We start from the raw sequence: 17776 nt of genomic DNA, 5'->3' as shown, positions 1-17776 counted from the left end.
ATATATATATATATATATATATATCTTTTAATTTACTAATTAACAGTATGGAAAGGAGCTTCAAGATAGTAACAATGACAACAGCATAATAATATTATAGCCGTGATCATATGGTAAATTACATCTAATGCTGGCTCCCGTTCCGTAGGTGATTCTATGTATTATCTCACTGAACCCTAATGAATGTCCTCTCAAACAGACACCTTTCATGTTTTGCATTATATAGAAAAAACTGTGAGCATTAGGGAGGTTATGTAAATGGCCGAAGCCAGCAAATACCCTCTGTAAAGGATCGAACAGTGAATGTTTTAGGCTTTCTTGGTGCGATGGCCTCATGCGTCCCCACCATCTGTCATTGTCAGCCACAGACACTATGTACAGAAGCAAGGGCTGTATTTTGATAAAACCTCTCTTATGAACACTGAAATTTCAAACTGAGTTTCCTACTATTTTCACATTTCCTTTTTCCCCTTGGCAGTACTGGGTATCGAACCTAAGGCCTTTGCACAGAGCTACATCCCTAGATTTTTTTGTTTAATTTTGAGGCAGGGTTTCACTAAATCATTAAAATTTCCCGCTGGGCTTTAATTTTCAATACTCCTGCCTCAGCCTCCTAAAGTGCTAGGATCATCATAAAATATTCTTGATTGTTACTTTTCCATCACTGAAAAACATGTAAAAGTTATTCTGAGCCCCACAGCTGTGCAGAAACACTGGCAGGGAGCTAGTTTTGGCCTGTGGCTGTAGTTTGGCAGTCTGGGTCCACAGTAACAGAACCAAGAAATGAAGGACCCCACAGTTTGCTCATTCTAAAAAACAAACGCAGCAAACACCGAATTGTATTCTGTGGTTCATCATGTAAGCACCTCATTAAAGACCCCCTTTTGGTTTAGTTTGTACTAGCATTACCAATTTTTTGATCTGAAAGGAGGCCACTGAAATGAATTTATCATAAATTTTTTCATGGGTAAAGGGTTACATCTATGAAGGAGGCATATGGCGAGGGCATTTTTTCAAGTGAGTCACTTGCCTGTACTAAGAGCTCAGACACTGGAGATTGAGAAACTGCTGGCCCAGGCTCAGCTCCTGCCACTCCCCAAGGAGCTCCAAGGCCAGCAGGGAACACAGCAGAGTAAACAATCGCCAGAGGTGGCCCAGTTGAGCCACCTTGTGGGCTGGCAGCTCAAAGTGAGGGTGAGTTTGGGGTAATGTGGGGAAAAGTGAAGGCTGAGTGTGCGGCAGAGACGCTTTCCAAAAGAGTTAGCCCTCAAGGTGCATTTTGAAAGACAAGCGGTCTTGGCAAGCTGAAATCAAGGTGAAGAATAATTCAGGCAGAGGAAACAAGCGGAAGGAGGCAATGCCAACGCAAAAGAGGAGAGCATGACAGGCTCCCAGAAGAATTCTGGGGAACAAAGAGCAGCAGCTGGAAGACTCCCCCTGTATCACTCCATCCTGTTGTTCACTGCCCCACTCACTCTTTTATCAAAACCTGAACTGAGCTCAGAACCTGCAAAGGAAGCACGACTCTGAATGCGGTGTGTCGCTGGCGATGTGTGTTGGTCCCAGGCTCACCAGAGGGCTAGGGGTGACCTTATGGACAGGGAGACTAATCACAAATCACAGTCCATGGCTTAGTCAGAGCCACAAGTAAAATATTAAAGACTGCGCAGAAAAAAGCCCTTGAGAAACCTTCTGGAATGCACAGTAGTTGGAGGATCACAAGGCAGCAGAGCCGGCGGGCAGCTTGGCACCGTCTCCGCAGTCCCGGAAGACGTGTTTGTTTTTTTTTTTTGAAGCCATTTAAGAATATTTTATCTTTGAACAAATTCCCTTTCAACTGCAAATGATCTTTCTTAAAAATTTGTAATTATCTAAATAATAAGAAAACATACTCTGGTTTCTCTTCAGATGATGTAAATCTTTCTCCTTTTACTAAATAATAAGAAAAAACATTAAAGAATGTTATATCCTTGAGCAAATTTCTTTTCAGCTGAAATGGTACATTTAGGGCTGGGGATTTAGCTCAGTGGTTCCGCCGCCTGTCTTGCAAGCACAAGGACCCAAGGTCAATCCCTGGTACAAAAAAAAAAAAAAAAAAAACCCATTTAAAAAAATGTATAGTTACCAAAATAACAAGAAAATGCGTTCTTCATCATTGCAGGCAGGTAAGAACAAATTCTTTTTTTGTTGTTTTTGTTTTTGAGACAAGGTCTCACTATGTAGCTGAGACTGACCTGGAACTCATTATGTAGCCCAGGCTGGGCTCAAACTCACAGCGACCCTCCCGCTTCAGCCTCCCAAGTGTAATCCGAGTGGGATTACAGGTGTGCGCCACCACGCCCAGCAAGACCAAATTCTTAATGATTACCAAATCCTCAGATACAAATTCTCTTATCAGTTTCATTGCTATCCCACCAATTTGTTTCCTGGGCATTATGTTCCTACAGAATGGCCCTATTTAGATGAAAACTGTAATTCCAATGCAATTATTGGGACATATTCTTAAAGGTTGGCCCATCTGGGAGCAACTTTAAAATGTAAAATTATTTTTAAATAAAACTAAAAAATTTAAAGGAAATTTAGTTCACATATATTTTTAAAGATTATCAAAATGTGTAGATTCTGGAAGAACTCATGGTACAATTTTTGTTAAAAACAAATAAATAAGCAAAAAACCAAAGAAAGCATAACCAAGTGACTACTTAGAGAGACAGGTAGTCAGGAGTGTCAAATCTGACACTCCCGGGCTGTCTAGGCTCTCTCACCTACTAATAGTGGGACCCTGGGTCTCAGTTTCCTTATCCTTGAAAAAGAGGATAATAATAGTACCCATTTCAGTATTCTGTAATACAAAATATATGAATTAATATATATATACACCACTTAAACCCATCCAAACACCACATAATTTCACTTTTACAGTCAACCCTTTGTATCCATGATTTCTACATCTACAAATTCAGCCAACCACAGATGGAAAATATTAAACAAACAAAACAAAAAATGTGTCTGAATATACACAGGCTTTTGGTCTTTTTTTCTTGTCATGATTCCCTAAACAATATGGTATCACAATAATTTACATAGCATTTATATTGTAGTAGGTATTATAAGAAACCTAGAGACCATCTGAAGTTTATCAGACTAGTGCATAGGTTCTATATGAATACTACATGTAAGAGACTTGAACATGCCTAGATTTGGGCACTTGTGAGAGCTCCCGGAACAACTCCATGTAGGTGGATAGGGACGGCTGTATGTGGAATTTAAAAGAGTTGAAATCAGAAGTAGAGAGATTAGTAGTTAACTGTGGCGGGGGAGGGGGTGAAGTTTCAAAGGATATAGGATTTCAGTAAGAGGAATAAGTTCAAGAGAGCTGTTAGACCACATGGTGGGTATAATTCATAACAGCGTAATATATTCTGAAATATCTTGCTAAAAGAATGGATTTTAAGTGTCCTCACCACAGAAAAAGCTAAGTATGTGATACATAGGTTAACTAGTTCAACTCGCCAGTCCACGGTACCTATGCATTTCCAAACATTATCTTGTACGCAATAAATGTTACCCAATTTTTATTTATCAATTTAAAAACAAGAGTACAACCCGATAATGTCTGGCACAGTGACTACTCAAATAACATTAGGCTTTCTTCTCCGTGAGAGTGCTGGAGTGAAGTGTTAAGTATACCAAGATGTTCGGTCTCGGGGACAGCTCTGTGGCAGAGGCCATGCTAATGAGGCCCTGGGTTTAAGCCCCAGCACCAAAATAGCACAACAAACAAAAAAAAAGAGTTTCAAAAAGAAACCTTATTAGGAAGTAACAAACAATGATTTTTTTTCCCTTTTCTTTTAGCTCAAAATTCAGCAGTAAAATTAGGTATGTTAGTTCCCTAGCAGAGCTCAGCGGATTAATCCCGACGGACTGCATCCACATCCCAGAGAGCATCATCAAGTAAGTGTGACGGTCCTGTAAAGACTCAGTAAGAAACAGCGCATGTTTGTAAGTGGTGTGGGTGGGGCTTGGGGGTGGCAACAAACTGATTTCTAGAATAGTGGGAAAGTAGCATCTGATTTTAAAAATAAATATGAAATGCGACAGTCTCCAATAGACATAGTTTCTTCCCATAACTTATACATTCGTATGCTTTCTGTTTACATGACAGTGCTTTGGGGGTCATTAATTATCACTCATTTTTACCTTGAATTTCGCTTGAATTTTGGAGAAAGCATAAATTTAATATGAACCAGTTTATTTGTTACTTGTGACCCCTGTTCTGCACAGATAGGATAAGATCTTAGCATAGTTTGGATTTCTTTATTGCCTGCATGACCCCAGGAAAACAGGAACAAAATAACTATTTTCTTCTAAATCCTTTTCTCTCTCTCTCTCTCTCTCTCTCTCTCTCTCTCTCTCTCTTTCATGATTCTCTTTAGGAATGAGATTAGGTATAGGGAAGCTGCTTGTAGTGGGTAGAGGATATTAAGCGTTCTTGCTCAGTACAGGATAATGGGGCAACTTGCAAATAGAAACTATGGGTAATGAAGGTCTCCAAAGTAAGAATAAAAATTAAACAAATATTTGGAGCTGGAATATTAAAACATGGATACTGGAGAATGAATGCTCCTATCTGATACGTTGTTGCAAAAAACCCAAGATTTTCTCCTACTGTATCTGATTCACCAGTTTTGTTTTTGTTTTTGTTTAATTTGCTCACAATAGAAAGGCGTACAACCATCAGCTCACAAAAAGGACAAGCGTTATAAATCTTCCTCCATAAGACAGGCAGCAAATGGGGCCTTCCAGTTTGGGCTTCCAAAGATCCTATTAGGCCATACTTGAAAGAGAAAAGGAAAGTGGAAGGAAAAGATCCTCTCTTAACGTGTGTTGGTGACGTTACCATGTGCCAGCCATGAAGGAACTCTGTTTGTGTCATTTATTTAACTCCCATAGTAAACCCCACTTTACAAATGCAGGGAAGATAACTTAATGAGCAGTTATTTATGGAAGGAATAAGTAGGAACCAGGAAGATATGAAACTAGCATTCAAATCCAGGTCAGGCTGGTACCCAAATTCTTTTCTAGTGGATTTTTTACCACCTTTAAAGTGTACATCTAAATTCAAAGATCACAATAGGTGTATTAGTTTTCCTCCAACCCAGAGCCAGCCTGGACACAGGAGACTAATGAATGTTCAGGGTCAACTGGTTCCTCTGAATCAAATGGAGTATTCGTAAGACCTTAGCAATGGTTTCAATCCTCGCTGCTGTTATAGCGTCCCCACAACCAGCACACCTCATAGCTCAAGCTTATTGCCTCCCCAAAAGTGCACACCATCTGCAAAATCCATGCCTACTCTTTAAAAAAGTACTGAGTCACATACACCTATTATCCCAGCACCCTGGAAAGCTGAGACTGGAGGATCACAAGTTTGAGCCCAGCCTGGGAAACTTGGGAACTTAGACCCTGTCTCGAAATTAAAAAGGAGTCGGGATGTAGCTCAGTGCAAAGGTCCTGGGTTCAGTCCTTGGTACCATCAAAATTTTAAAAGCTGTCCACCCACCTCATCTATAATGCTGTCTCCCTCTCTCCCTTTGGAAAAAAAAAAATGACAAGGACATTCAGTCTAACAGGAACACACATTGACCACTCTCCAGGGAAATATGTAGTGCTTCCCCAGTATGGCAGAGACAGTAGCCTGAAAAGGGAAAGGAATTTAGGAGCACCTGAGTAGGAACCTGCCCTCCTACTTCTCAGTGTTTCTGAGACTTCACTTTGTTTCGTTAATGCAGTTCTGGGGATTGAACCCAGGACCTTCTCACTGAGTCACATCCCCAAGCTTTGTTTTTGTTTTGTTTTGCTTGGGGACAGGCAGGTTTTTCACTAAATTACTCAGGCTGGCCTTGAAGTTTCTTCAGCCTCCCAGAGTCCTGCGATTATAGGCATGTACCACCACACCCAGCCAAGCAACCTATTAAAATTCTCTGAGTCTCAGCTTTGGCATTTGTAAAATGGGGAAGTAATTCACACTTCATGGGATGGACCTGAGGAGCGGTGTTCACGAGAACAATGTACGTGAACCAATCAGGAAGCCTCCTAATACAGACCCTGCAGTCTACATTGTTATTCATTATCATCCCTGTTGCATTTTGGAGACTCTCTATGATAAGGGGAGTTCATCGTGGCCAGGGCACTTTTCATACTTCTCCACACATCAATTCTCAAGGCTGCATTGAGAAAGTCGCGTCATAGGAAGGGTTCCATTTGGAAAGATTTTCTTTTGGAGGAAAAGATTTAGCAACGCGAACGTTCTCCTGACGTGTCTGTGTTTTCTTCTGTCTTCGGTAATCCATCTCTTCAAGTTTTCTTTCTCTTGCTTCTATCACTGACCCCTGTTTCATTTTCACGTTGAGCAATTTTCAAATTGGTACAAGCCATTCAGAAGATCTGATCTCAGCTAATCCCAAGAGCAGTATTCAGCTGGGACGTAACCTGCCACCAAAGGGTTTAAATACAAGAAGAATTTGCCCAAGTTGGATCAGATCTATAATCACTGATTATGGTTGATCTTCATTATTTGTGGCTATTATAGTCAATTAAGGCTCTGGGAATACTCAAATAGTGAATATTGAACTATTATTCCTAGGGAAAATATAGGGTTAGATTCCTGTGAGATGCTAGGCACCTTTTCACCACCTAACCAGTATATAAATTGCTTTATGAGTGTTTCCGTTTAAAATCACCTCGCTAGACTGTGCTGATGACTCAGTTTGTAGCACACTCATATTCTCTGGAAGGCACATCACAACCTTCTTAGGCTTCAGAATATCAGGTAGCATTTCAGCACTATATTGTGCCTTTTTAAATAGCAAAATCACCAACAAAAAAACATTGAAACAGGGAATTACGTCTCCAAATAAACAGAGAAAAGGACATTTGTTTACAGTATAAAGTGAGAAGGCAGAGCCTCGCCGTGTTGGACCTCAGCTGGTGATGTGCACACTTGGCCAACTCGAATTTTTTCTGCCACCTGCTTTTGTCCACAAGTGACCAAAAAACTGTTTAATATTGGGCCGGGGATTTGGCTCCGTGGTTCCGCCGACTGCCTCACAAAGGCAAGGGCCCGAGTTTGACCCCTGGTACCAAACAAAACAAAGCAAAACACTGTTTAATATTGATCTGGGAATTACAAATGCATTTTAGTGAATAGGTAAATTTGCAAAGGCAGAGTCCACAAATAATGAGGACTTGCCGTGCATATTTATAAAATATAAGTCTTTGACTATGTCTAATGAAAGTAAGTTTTCTCCCAAAAGCCAACTGGATAATTACGAAAATATCTGTGTGTCATCTTTTCCATCTGTTTGGTTATTTTCCTCATGGCATCTGTTTTTTTATCTCACAAGGTATGATGAAGAGAGATCTTTTAAAAGAAGTGTGAGGTAAAAATCTCCCGATCTCTGTTCAGGCTGGACCCTCTGTGTGTATACCCCAGTGTTTTACTTGTGGGTGACCTCAACATGCTACCACAGCAAGAGGTTGTGTATCAGTCCCTCCTGTACCATTTCTAGTCTTTGTCCTGTGTGTAAAGCTGTTGAGGTCAACCTGATTTGCAGTGGAAACCTACTGAACCAGATACACCCCTGACTTGGCCCAGGCTGCGAGCTCACTCACTAACCCCAACACACTCACCTGGATGTGCTCAGCTTTATTCAGCCGGCATGTCTCAGATCCCCTTGCTACTTCCACATCCATCTTTACGAAAGGTATTTGCAAAGTAAACATCCATGAACACGCGATGGGAGGAGATTAAGTCACGAGTACCTGAATGTGTCTTGCACCAGAGTAGTCTGTAAAACTGCGCACGCTCCTTGCCTTTGGCTCTGCTCTGCTGAGTTACTCTCTCATGCTCTGCTTGCTTCTTTTTTGTTTCTTTGCTACGTCGATAATTTTTGCTCGTGCAGACTGGATGAAGAACTGAGAGAAGCATCAGAAGCAGCTAAGTAAGATTTAGTTTTCGTTTAGCAGCTGGCTTGCATTTCAGGAATGAGCGGGGAGAATCTGCATGCCTGGTGTCTCGTTGTAATGCTGAATTTAGAAAATTCCCAAATTATTTTCCGTGGTAAATGCAGTCCCTGTTGCTACTCCGTCTATTTCCCCCATGGTCTTGGTTATCTTGAAGAAAGCACTTGTGGGAATTTAGCTTGTTTAAATACACATGCCATTAGACACCACAACCAAAAGACCACAGCGCAGACCCTGCCACAGGGTGTAACTTCCAGATGACCTTCAGATACATCGAGGTAACAGATCCTCGCTAATCCATACCTACGGTGAGAAGTATGGAAAGTCAAAATGTGGAAGATTTATTTACAGTGACAATGCACCTTATATAATGACCTGGAAATATTGCGTACCTCAGAGCCTTCAAGCTATTTTCCTAAAGGTGGTGGTGGCAGGTGGGACGGGGGGTCATTGCTCACTATTGTTGAGTGAGGCATGATGTCCAAAAAGAACAAAGTCCCAGTTCTCATGATAATACAAATGGAACACATGCCAATTTTATTCAGCCACTTATTCAGTGAGGAAAGGAATCAGTAAGGTTTTAAAATCAATTTGAAGAGTATCTGGGAAGCTTGCTGTAGTATCCCCTCTTATCTGCAGGGAATTTCTTCTAAGGCATTCCACAGATGCTTTAAACCACAGATAGCACCAAACAGTACATACAGTATTCTCTGTTTATTCTTAGGCAAAAATTCCTATGATAAGGTTTAATTTATAAAGTAAGCAGTGTAGGAGATTAACATAGCTTAAATAAAATGGAACAATTATAATAATATACTATGATAAGTTACTTAACCCATATCAATTATTTATTGCTGGATTATTCAATTTAATATTTCCAGGCCATGTTGGGTACTGATAACTAAACCCTCAGAAACCAAAATGCAGATAAGAGTGCATTACTGGGTAGGCAACTTATAAAAGAGTGTTTGGATGAAGTTTGTCCGCTCAGACACACAAGTGGCTCATGTCCGGTAAGGCTATAGACGGAAATTCGATCCCCGGTACCAAAAAAAAAAAAAAGGCTATAGACAGAAAATCTTTTCTAGTGCACAGGCAGTATTTGTATTTCTGCCAGACATAAATCTACAAGTTAACCTCTTTCCCTATAGAGCTGTAAAATAGCCTTGGAAAGTCAGGGGAGAACTGCTCTGAAAGTGCTCTGGTCATTTTCTTTTCTTCTTTCTAATTTACATAGAATTTTACGACACTTTATGTTAATTGTAGAACAAGTCCTATTTGGCAAATTTGCTCTATCAAGTACATTCAATTTCTACCCTATTTCCCATATTGCTTACATTATTAATTTTTTACACTATTATTTTTAACAAGCTCTCATTTTAATAGCTATTACAAAAGCAGAAAGCCTAGAGAATGTCCAAACAGCTACAAAGTCTAAGTAAATATGATTTAAATAGTGAAATTTTTCTTCTTATTTGTAAAAAGCCAGTTCTGCATTCAAACAATCCATGCAGACCCTTTTTCCCTATGGTACTTTTTAAATGCAGGTAGCTTATAGAATGTCTTGCCTGTGTGTGGACATTTTGTATCAAAAATTAAAGAAAATATTTATGTTGATGCTGCTAGTCTCAGGAACTTTGAGACCCTCTACCCTAATGTAAAAGGCTGAATAAAAATAATTAGTTTTTTTTTAGCAGTCCATGCTCTTGCTTTGAATTCAGAGCATAAGCCATTGGCCTAAAGAATTCTTCCCCAAGTGATTCTCTGTCTTTTGATGGTTAAGATGACAAATATTTGCAAGTTTGAGCGTGTGTGAAAAGAAAGCTTTCTATTCTGTTGCCTCGACAGATGTCTGGAATACCTCCGAATCCTATCGTTTCAGCTACATCTCCTAAACTAGCTTTCAGCCTTTTAAGTGGCCCCTAAATCCTAGGACAGACTCCGAATGATTTTTGGTCACTGCAGATCTGTGGTTAGAACCAGACACACCCAGGTCCCTCATATTCACAGCTGTATCCAGGCTCTCCACATGACTGTATTAGACAGCTTCAGGCTGGGGCTAACCAAAGGCGAATACACACTATCAAAGAACAAAACCTATTTGGTCCATGGACTTGTTTCATTTCTAAAGTGTTCTTAAAACATTCTCCCACTCCTTTCACATACACACTCACCATCAACACATACGCTATAGCACAAATCAAATCCCACCTCCAATAAACTTTCAGGAGGCAGTTTGTTCAGCCTGCCCCATCTTTTCTTTAAAACCTTAGATCTACACATGAAGGAAATTTTGAAGGATTATAGTATCCCATTCTTATTTTGCAAATGGGTAAGAATCCATCTGGTGCTTTGGAGTGACAGTGTTAAATGATTTGCAAATTGCTGTTTTCTTTGGAAGGATTATTCCAAGTTTACAAATAAAAAAAAAAAGAGAGAGAGCTAGATTTGGAAATTTGCCTTTTCTTGATCCATTCCATCTTCGCTAAGTTTTTCTAGCACACTGTCAACACTTACTGGACTGTCTTTATTCATCAAAGTTGCCAAATATTCTCCATAAAAATATCAGACCACCAGCAAGAACAGTAGAGAGTAAAGGGGGTGGGGGAAAGCCGCTGCTCTGCCCAGGGAGATACCCTTCTGCCATTTTCAACAAAATACTTAACCTTAATCTCAAACCTCTTCTCTATAAAAATTAACTTACAAAATTATTCACATTGCAAAAGAAACATTTACATTTAAAAAGGATTGTAGAATCCCCTTAAATATTTACTTGCAAAAATCTTTATGGGAAGGAGATAAAATTTGAAGTATAGTAAGTGTTGATCAGGAAATAATAGAAAGCAAACTTGAAGTTTGCTAACAGAGGAATTGTTACGAATTATGGAATATCACAAGCAGCTATTATTGCCCAAAAAGCATCAACACAATCAAAATCTTTTATTTCTTTGTATGACATGGTTCCATTTTTTCTTCCTGAACATACTCAGATTGAGTTAATATTGAGATTCACTGATGCTCTGTATGGACTGGTACGTTTCTGGTTATTTTTCTATAACAACAACAAGAAAAGCTGACACTTGTATTTTCTCTTTTAATATCTTGAAAAATCCTCACTCTTGTGAAAATTGAAAGCTGTATTCATGTGTAAGCAGAATTAAGCTCTGTAAGGGGGGCTTTCCTTTGTGTATAAAATATTTGATTGTTGGAGTACAAATAACATTTTATAATGTGTAGTTCACTGACTAAGATTTGACGATTCAGGCAAAAATAACGAGGACAGAGGAATGCTCTGGATGGGTTTAGAGTTTTTAATGTTCCTTTTGTTTGTGAATTATGGATAATTACTGTATTTCAAAACTGGTGGTAAAAGAGTCACAGCTTAATCTTGTCACCTGCTCAGGTGTGGATTTGCTCAGTAGTAGCAATGGGACCACATTACAGGGGTTGCAATGCCCTGAATCAGTATTGGTGATATACAGTAAGAATGGAGAAAATATTGATGACTTTCTATTTTTTTCTTTGCACTCAGAACTAGCTGCCTTTACAATGATCCAGAAATGTCTTCTATGGAGAAGGAGTAAGAATTCCCCATCAACAACAGCTATGTGGTTACTTGTAGTGTTGTGTGGCTGGGCTTGGAAAGAAAACAAAATGCATTCAGGATTGGGTAAAGCCCCTTTAGATGTTCAGCTTTTATTTCTATATTCCTGAAATCAGAAATTTGAGAAATTTGCCCACTTAATCCTTCTCCTTACACATCATTCTATTTTTCTAATCTAAAAATGAGGAGAAAATAAATATTGGGGCCAAACATAAGAACATTTGGGCACCACAACTCTGCTTTCTGAATCTTGTCATCTGTTTTAATTAGTGAAAGCCAGAACTCGCATGTCCGTGTAGTATTTTGATGGTAGGGGAGAGTTATCCTTGTTTTGCACATTCCAGGAGGCAGTTGAGTTTGCAGAGGACTTCAGGAATCATTGCATTGGATGATTCCCATCCTGTGAGAAGCAGAAATCTGACATGTATTGAGTTGTTAGCATGTGCCAGACTCTGTGTAAAAAGCCCACACACAGTATCTGATTTTCATCCTCAGAATAAGCTTGAGGAACATTTTACAAATAAGAAAGCGAGGCATAGAGAGATTATCTGCACAGTTCAATGTTTTAGAGCTATAAAAGTGGCCCCGAGAGATACATTATATACATGTACTGATCTGCCAAAATGACTCTTACTATTCTGTGTTACTAATAAGCATTAATAAAAAAAAATGTTTAATTGTCCAGAACTGTATTTGAAACTTGGTCATGCAGATCTGGAGCCAACAGTTGTTTTTAAATCAGAAAATGGTGCCCTTTGTGCTCACATGGGTGAGCCATCTCTCATTTAAGGGTACTCACCTAAGAGAACAGAGCCAAGCCAGTTTCAGGGATGCAACTGTGGTCGCTGATGTGCTCTCAGAGAGAACGTGACCACCCACAAAGGGGCTCCTAAAGTGCTTTGAGTGGTAGAGCACGAACACTGTCAATATTCCCAGGAACCCAGAAGAGGGGGCAGTGATCAAATGAAAATGTGTCTGCTGTCACCTTCTTCCTGCCCTCGAGGCCCACAAAGAAGTTGGAAAGACACAGTGCCATGCCTCTGCAGGTGCCATGTTGACTTTACAACTTAGAGAAAGTATAAAAACGAAAGTCCAGGATGTCCAAAACTGAAAAGGGCACAAAGAACAAAGCTTTACTCACATGGCTATTTTTCTGAAAGTTGCTGGTGTCCTACATTTTCAGATGAAGGTTCCAAAGCAAATTGCCAAATGGCATTCTGCAAAGGAAACATAAATCTCAGTCCACTGTAATCCATTTTGCAAACACAATACATTTCCTCCTTTAGCAAAACAGCACTGCTAACAAGCTTTGTGAAAGGTATGTCCTGAATCCCAGCCACTCAGTGGCCTATCAGTGGCTGTTACATCTCCGGGCTTACCCCCTCCTCTGCTGCTTTGTGTGGTGTACGCAGCTCTTTGGGTTGGGAGAAGGAGAACATTGCTTCTAATGCGGGTTCACTCAGGGCTGGACATGGGGGAGAGAGGGATGCTACAAAATGTCAAAGTAGCTTCCCACTTGGCGGAAGAACACATTCTTCTCAAGGCTTCCTTTCCTTCGAGTCTCTTTCCTGTCACAGCAGGGCACAGGATCACTATGAGAAGGGTGTGATTCTAGATAAAGAGACGAGGGTGCCCTAGACTAGTTTTTTCCTTCTGATTTCCAGTCCTAGATTTTTGGCTTTCTTGGTGTTGGAGTGAGGGGCTCTGCTAAAGTTCCTCTAGCTTCAGGTCGCTACAGGCCATCAGGGACGGGGAAAAATACTGTATGGAAGCATTTTACACTTTCTGTAGCTAGTATGGCGAAGACACACCGTCAAATGGGCACGAGCCCTTTCAAGTGCCTCCATCAGGCTGAGAATAAAATGAAATGTGTCCTGCAGCTGCTACACTCTCTCCATTTACTCCAAGAAAGCAGGGAAAGTTAATGCCCTTCTCCCTTCTCTTCCTACATAAAACAGAAATGTTTTTAACTGATCATCAAACAAGACTGTCAGAGACTTTGTAAAGAACCCCATTTAATTCCCTAGAAGTGAAAAGGACCTATTGTAAAATTATCAGAAGTTTGCTTTGTCTCACTGCAAAGTTGACCATAGAAAACATAACTCACTCCAAGGTTTACACCTTTAAAATATTCATTTCTGAGGAAATGTAACTTTTCCCAGAAAGGATGTATATTTTTAAAAGTCCTAGTTATTTTTCTCCTTCACTGTTAAGTTCAGATTGTATGCATTTATTCATGTCCTAAGCCTGTAGCATGGCTTTAGTATTTTTACACATATTTAAAATTTATATGATCAAAGGTGATTCTGTTTTATTAACTAATTCTAAACTGAATTAGTAGCCTTGGCAATAGCATCATTAGTGCCGTGTGTTAACTGTTTTCTCCAGAATTATTCTTCAGAGTGCTTCCTTGTATTAAGTTATAAGAAAATTGTCTGCTTTTAACTATCTCTTGCTCTTTGCATTAACTGGGTGAGTAGGTTTCAGTCTTTCAGCTTTTTTGGTTACCAAAAACTGAAAAGATGAATTAAACCCCAGAAAATTTATCAAAAAGTCCGAACAACAAATGAAAATAAAATGTTTTGAGATGGGCAGCCTGGTGTAATTGTTGGCTCAGGTTTTTATTGGGGGCCCAGGTGGGGAAACAAAGTGACTATGTACTTGCAATTGTATATAATATTTTTGAAAACCTTCGGTTGCCTGCAGTGGTTTAGACTTTTCAGACAACATGCTTCAAATTTTGGCTTCCTGATGCCTTCCTGGCTTGTGACAGAAAATGAGCCAACTCCGTAGGAGAAAAAAATGAAACTGTAGGTACCAGACTCCTTGGAATTACCGCAGCCCAACGTACCTTTTAGGAACCATGCTCAGGCAATATAAAAAAATGACCTGAATAGTAAAGGAATGTTAGGGGGGAAAAAAACAGTGCATAAAAAGAGGACATCTCCAAAGTACAATTCTGCAGATGAGAAAACAAGACCTGGCACCTGGAACCCTTCACAGTGCTGAGCATGGCTGGGCTCCAAAGACACCCTAAAGAGACAAGATTATCGCAAGTAGAGCAATTAAAGCAAAGAGATGATTTTCCTCTTTGAAAAAACACCTGAGGTACAGCTGTGTACTTAGGCATTAGCCACAGCTGTGAACACATAGGGCTGGATTCTTTGCATGCTGTGAGAAGTGTGATTGCTCCGATTTAACATACATGAGCAGAAGCATGGAGGAAATGGGTGTCTTGGCCCAGTCCCCACAACTGCAAAGTGGTGAAATTGCTGAGGATTTTTCAAAGGAAAGATCCTTTACAGCTATAAGCTAGACAAGCAGCATGGCTTACCAATGGCTTTATTTGCAGAACTGCCAGAAGGAACACGACTCAGCTGCGGTAATCCGCAAGTAAACACTGAAGTGAAGCCTTTGCAGCAGACAGATGATTCAGGAGGACAGATAGTGCAGTCTGCAGATTCTTCCTAAATTGCCTTTTCAAATCAATTGTTGTGCTTATTTTAATGACTAGAATTCTGATTTTTCAGTGGCTTTTAGTTCTCTACTTTGAGGGTAGGAATTTGTATTTCATCCACTAACCAGCAGAACAGAGACACATGTGGCTTGAGGGGAAATTTTGTTTGTTTGTTTTGCAAGGCTGAAGATGGATTCCAGGATCTTGTACATGCCAGGCAACTGCTCTACTACTGAGCTACACCCCTAGCCCTAAGAAAATTTGACGTATTCCCTAGATATTTGGGAACCCGGATACCCTCTCAAGTCTTTTTTTCATTGCTATTAAGATCCATTTTATCAAATTTGCTAGTCTTAAGTTAAATCCTTTGACTCCTAGAAAGTAATTTTTTGGTTATTATTTTATTTTTTGTTTTTGTTGCTATTATTTTACTGTTTACCACTTCTTGCTATTTAGCACTTGTCAGATATTACTTATTTAAGGCAGATTATGTTTGCTTCACAAGTTTATTAAGCAGGGTTCTACACAGAAACAGAACCAATGCAGTATATATGTTCAGACCAAAATCATAAATAGGAATTTATTAGATTAGCTCATACAGCTATAAAGGCTTAAGGGTCCCACCATGGCCTCCTGAGGGCTGAGAACTAGGAGAGCTGGTAGCTGCTCAGTCCACGAAGCCAGAAATCCCAGAACAAGAAAGACGCCAATATGCTGGCTGAAAGGCCTTTGGAGGCCTGCTGGTACAAGTCCACGTTGAAGGCATGAAGAACCTGGAGTCTGATGTCCACAGACAGAAAAACGTGCACTCAGAGGAAGTGAGAGCACCAGCTCTAGAACTTCCAGGCCCCTCTTCCGCTTTCCCAGTCCACCTCAGCCCCCAGTGATTGGCTGGTGCTGCTCACCTGGCAGCTTCCCAGAAAACGCCCTCAACCCAATCAGGGCCAGGCGCAAGAGTATCCATCACTACAAGAAAAAGGCATTTACTAAAAATAGATCCTTCATTTCAAAAATAGAGCAGTAATGTTTCTTATCGGAACTGACTTCGTGAACAAGCCTTAACATGCACGGTTTGTTTTCCTGCATCATTTTGAAAGGCTGTAAAATGCTTCCAGAGATAATTTTGTAAATAAAATGTTCCCTATTTTTAAGAAAAGCTTAGAGACTAGGGGAGGATTGTGTTTTACCCGATTTTTTTCTAGTACTATAGAGAGCTTGCATGATTTATTTTCAGTAAGTCTTTAAAGGTAAAAAAGCAGACATCCCACCCAGATCAGTATTGTTTCTCACTCCCTCTCTCCTGTCCTCCCTTCCTCACAGTATGGACCTGAAGCTGAAAGAAAAGCCCTAGCCAGCTCTGGCTTGAAGAGAATGCTGCTCTTTGCTTTGTGGTTCTGCCAAGAAACACGTCTACCTGGAAGAGACAGGGCTGACATCACCTTTTCTCCACTTTGCACTACCTGGTGCCATTCTAAATTTCTAAGGGGTGAAACAGGAAAGGAGTTTGTTTACTTATACTGGGTTTTATGAAATTGTGTGTATTTTCCTGTTTTGGCCAATTATGTGCCTCAGAGCTTTTAGCTGAACCTTAGCAAGAAAGTAGGACCTTCCATTTCGAGATTTTGTTTACCCTTGGTGTAGTGGTATTTGTTCCCTTAGGCAGATGTTTACCAACATGCTAACTTTAAATCCACTGTTAAGGATAAATGGGCTTATCTGTAGACAGCTAGATTTCTTCATAGTGATCACTTCAAATTTCAAGAACACGGGGCTCACACTCTGCTATCCCCAGCGAGAGCTGCTACCCACAATAACACCTTTCAAATTGTAAGCCTGTTCAGGAAGCCATAAGCCAGACACAGGGGTAAAAACATCATCAGCTGAATGAGTCATCATCACACGAGTCTTTCACTTCTCAGAGGGAAGCCAAGCTTTCTTTTTTTTTTTTGATACTGGGGATTGAATTCGGGTCCTTGCACTTGCAAGGCAGGCCACCGAACCGCTGACCTAAATCCCCAGCCCCCCAAGCTTTCTTAATATCAATTTTATTTTAATTATCATGATTACATGATTTTTAAAAATTATCGTGATTTACAAAAAGTATCTTTTAAAATATTATTTTCTCCCACAAATGTTGCACTCCTTCCTTTGCAAAACTTAAGGCTGAATTGGTGGCTGTCTATACTTTGGGGCACAAACCAGGCTCAAGAAATTATACTCTTAGGTGCCAATAACTCAAAGCCCACTCAAAAACTATTATTTGAGAATATTCAGTTATCTAAATTTCTCTCTCACATGCATTATAGAAGGCTATTTGCTTTAAGACATTCTAATCGGATCACAAATTTAAAAGGAAATATATGTGCTACCATTTTCAAACTAGGTTTTAGTTTTCAGATTCCCTTTAAAATGACAATGTGACTTCAAATGTGTTGGCTTTTAGCAGCGCTTGGCAGAGTACGCCAACTCTAGGGTACCATCATAAGCTAAGGATGGTTTTCACATTTGTGGTTGAAAAAATTTAATTTTTCGTGACAAGAAAATTATTCAAATTTTAGTATTCATAGATAAAACGCTATTGAAACACAGCCACATAATAGTGTTTTTCGACCGTCTACAGCTACGTTTGCACTACCTCAGCAGAGTTGAGTAGTTACAACAGTCCATATGGCCACCAAGCCAAAAATATT

At 39.9% G+C, this 17776-nt stretch overlaps 1 protein-coding gene across 8 annotated transcripts in view; it reads left to right on the top strand.

The window, feature by feature from the left end:
- Nucleotides 1-16807, top strand: part of Prune2 (prune homolog 2 with BCH domain) — a 243982-nt gene extending 227175 nt beyond the window's left edge. For 3 of the 8 annotated variants that reach the window (XM_033757728.1, XM_033757729.1, XM_019208097.2), the window contains 5 exons: nucleotides 3856-3954; nucleotides 7407-7442; nucleotides 7965-8003; nucleotides 11558-11605; nucleotides 16407-16807. In XM_033757728.1, coding sequence (XP_033613619.1) covers nucleotides 3856-3954; nucleotides 7407-7442; nucleotides 7965-8003; nucleotides 11558-11605; nucleotides 16407-16437 — 253 coding nt within the window. In that variant the 3' untranslated portion in view covers nucleotides 16438-16807. The remainder of the gene's footprint in view (nucleotides 1-3855; nucleotides 3955-7406; nucleotides 7443-7964; nucleotides 8004-11557; nucleotides 11606-16406) is intronic. The other 5 variants (XM_033757733.1, XM_033757732.1, XM_033757730.1 and 2 more) reach the window with 3 other exon arrangements.
- The last annotated feature ends 969 nt before the right edge of the window (nucleotides 16808-17776 follow it).

The sequence above is a fragment of the Fukomys damarensis genome, unplaced genomic scaffold (genome assembly GCF_012274545.1).
Source record: "Fukomys damarensis isolate Sample0158 unplaced genomic scaffold, DMR_v1.0_HiC HiC_scaffold_31, whole genome shotgun sequence".
In the NCBI taxonomy this organism is placed as follows: Eukaryota; Metazoa; Chordata; class Mammalia; order Rodentia; family Bathyergidae; genus Fukomys; species Fukomys damarensis.
This window is presented reverse-complemented; position numbering and strand designations above follow the sequence as displayed.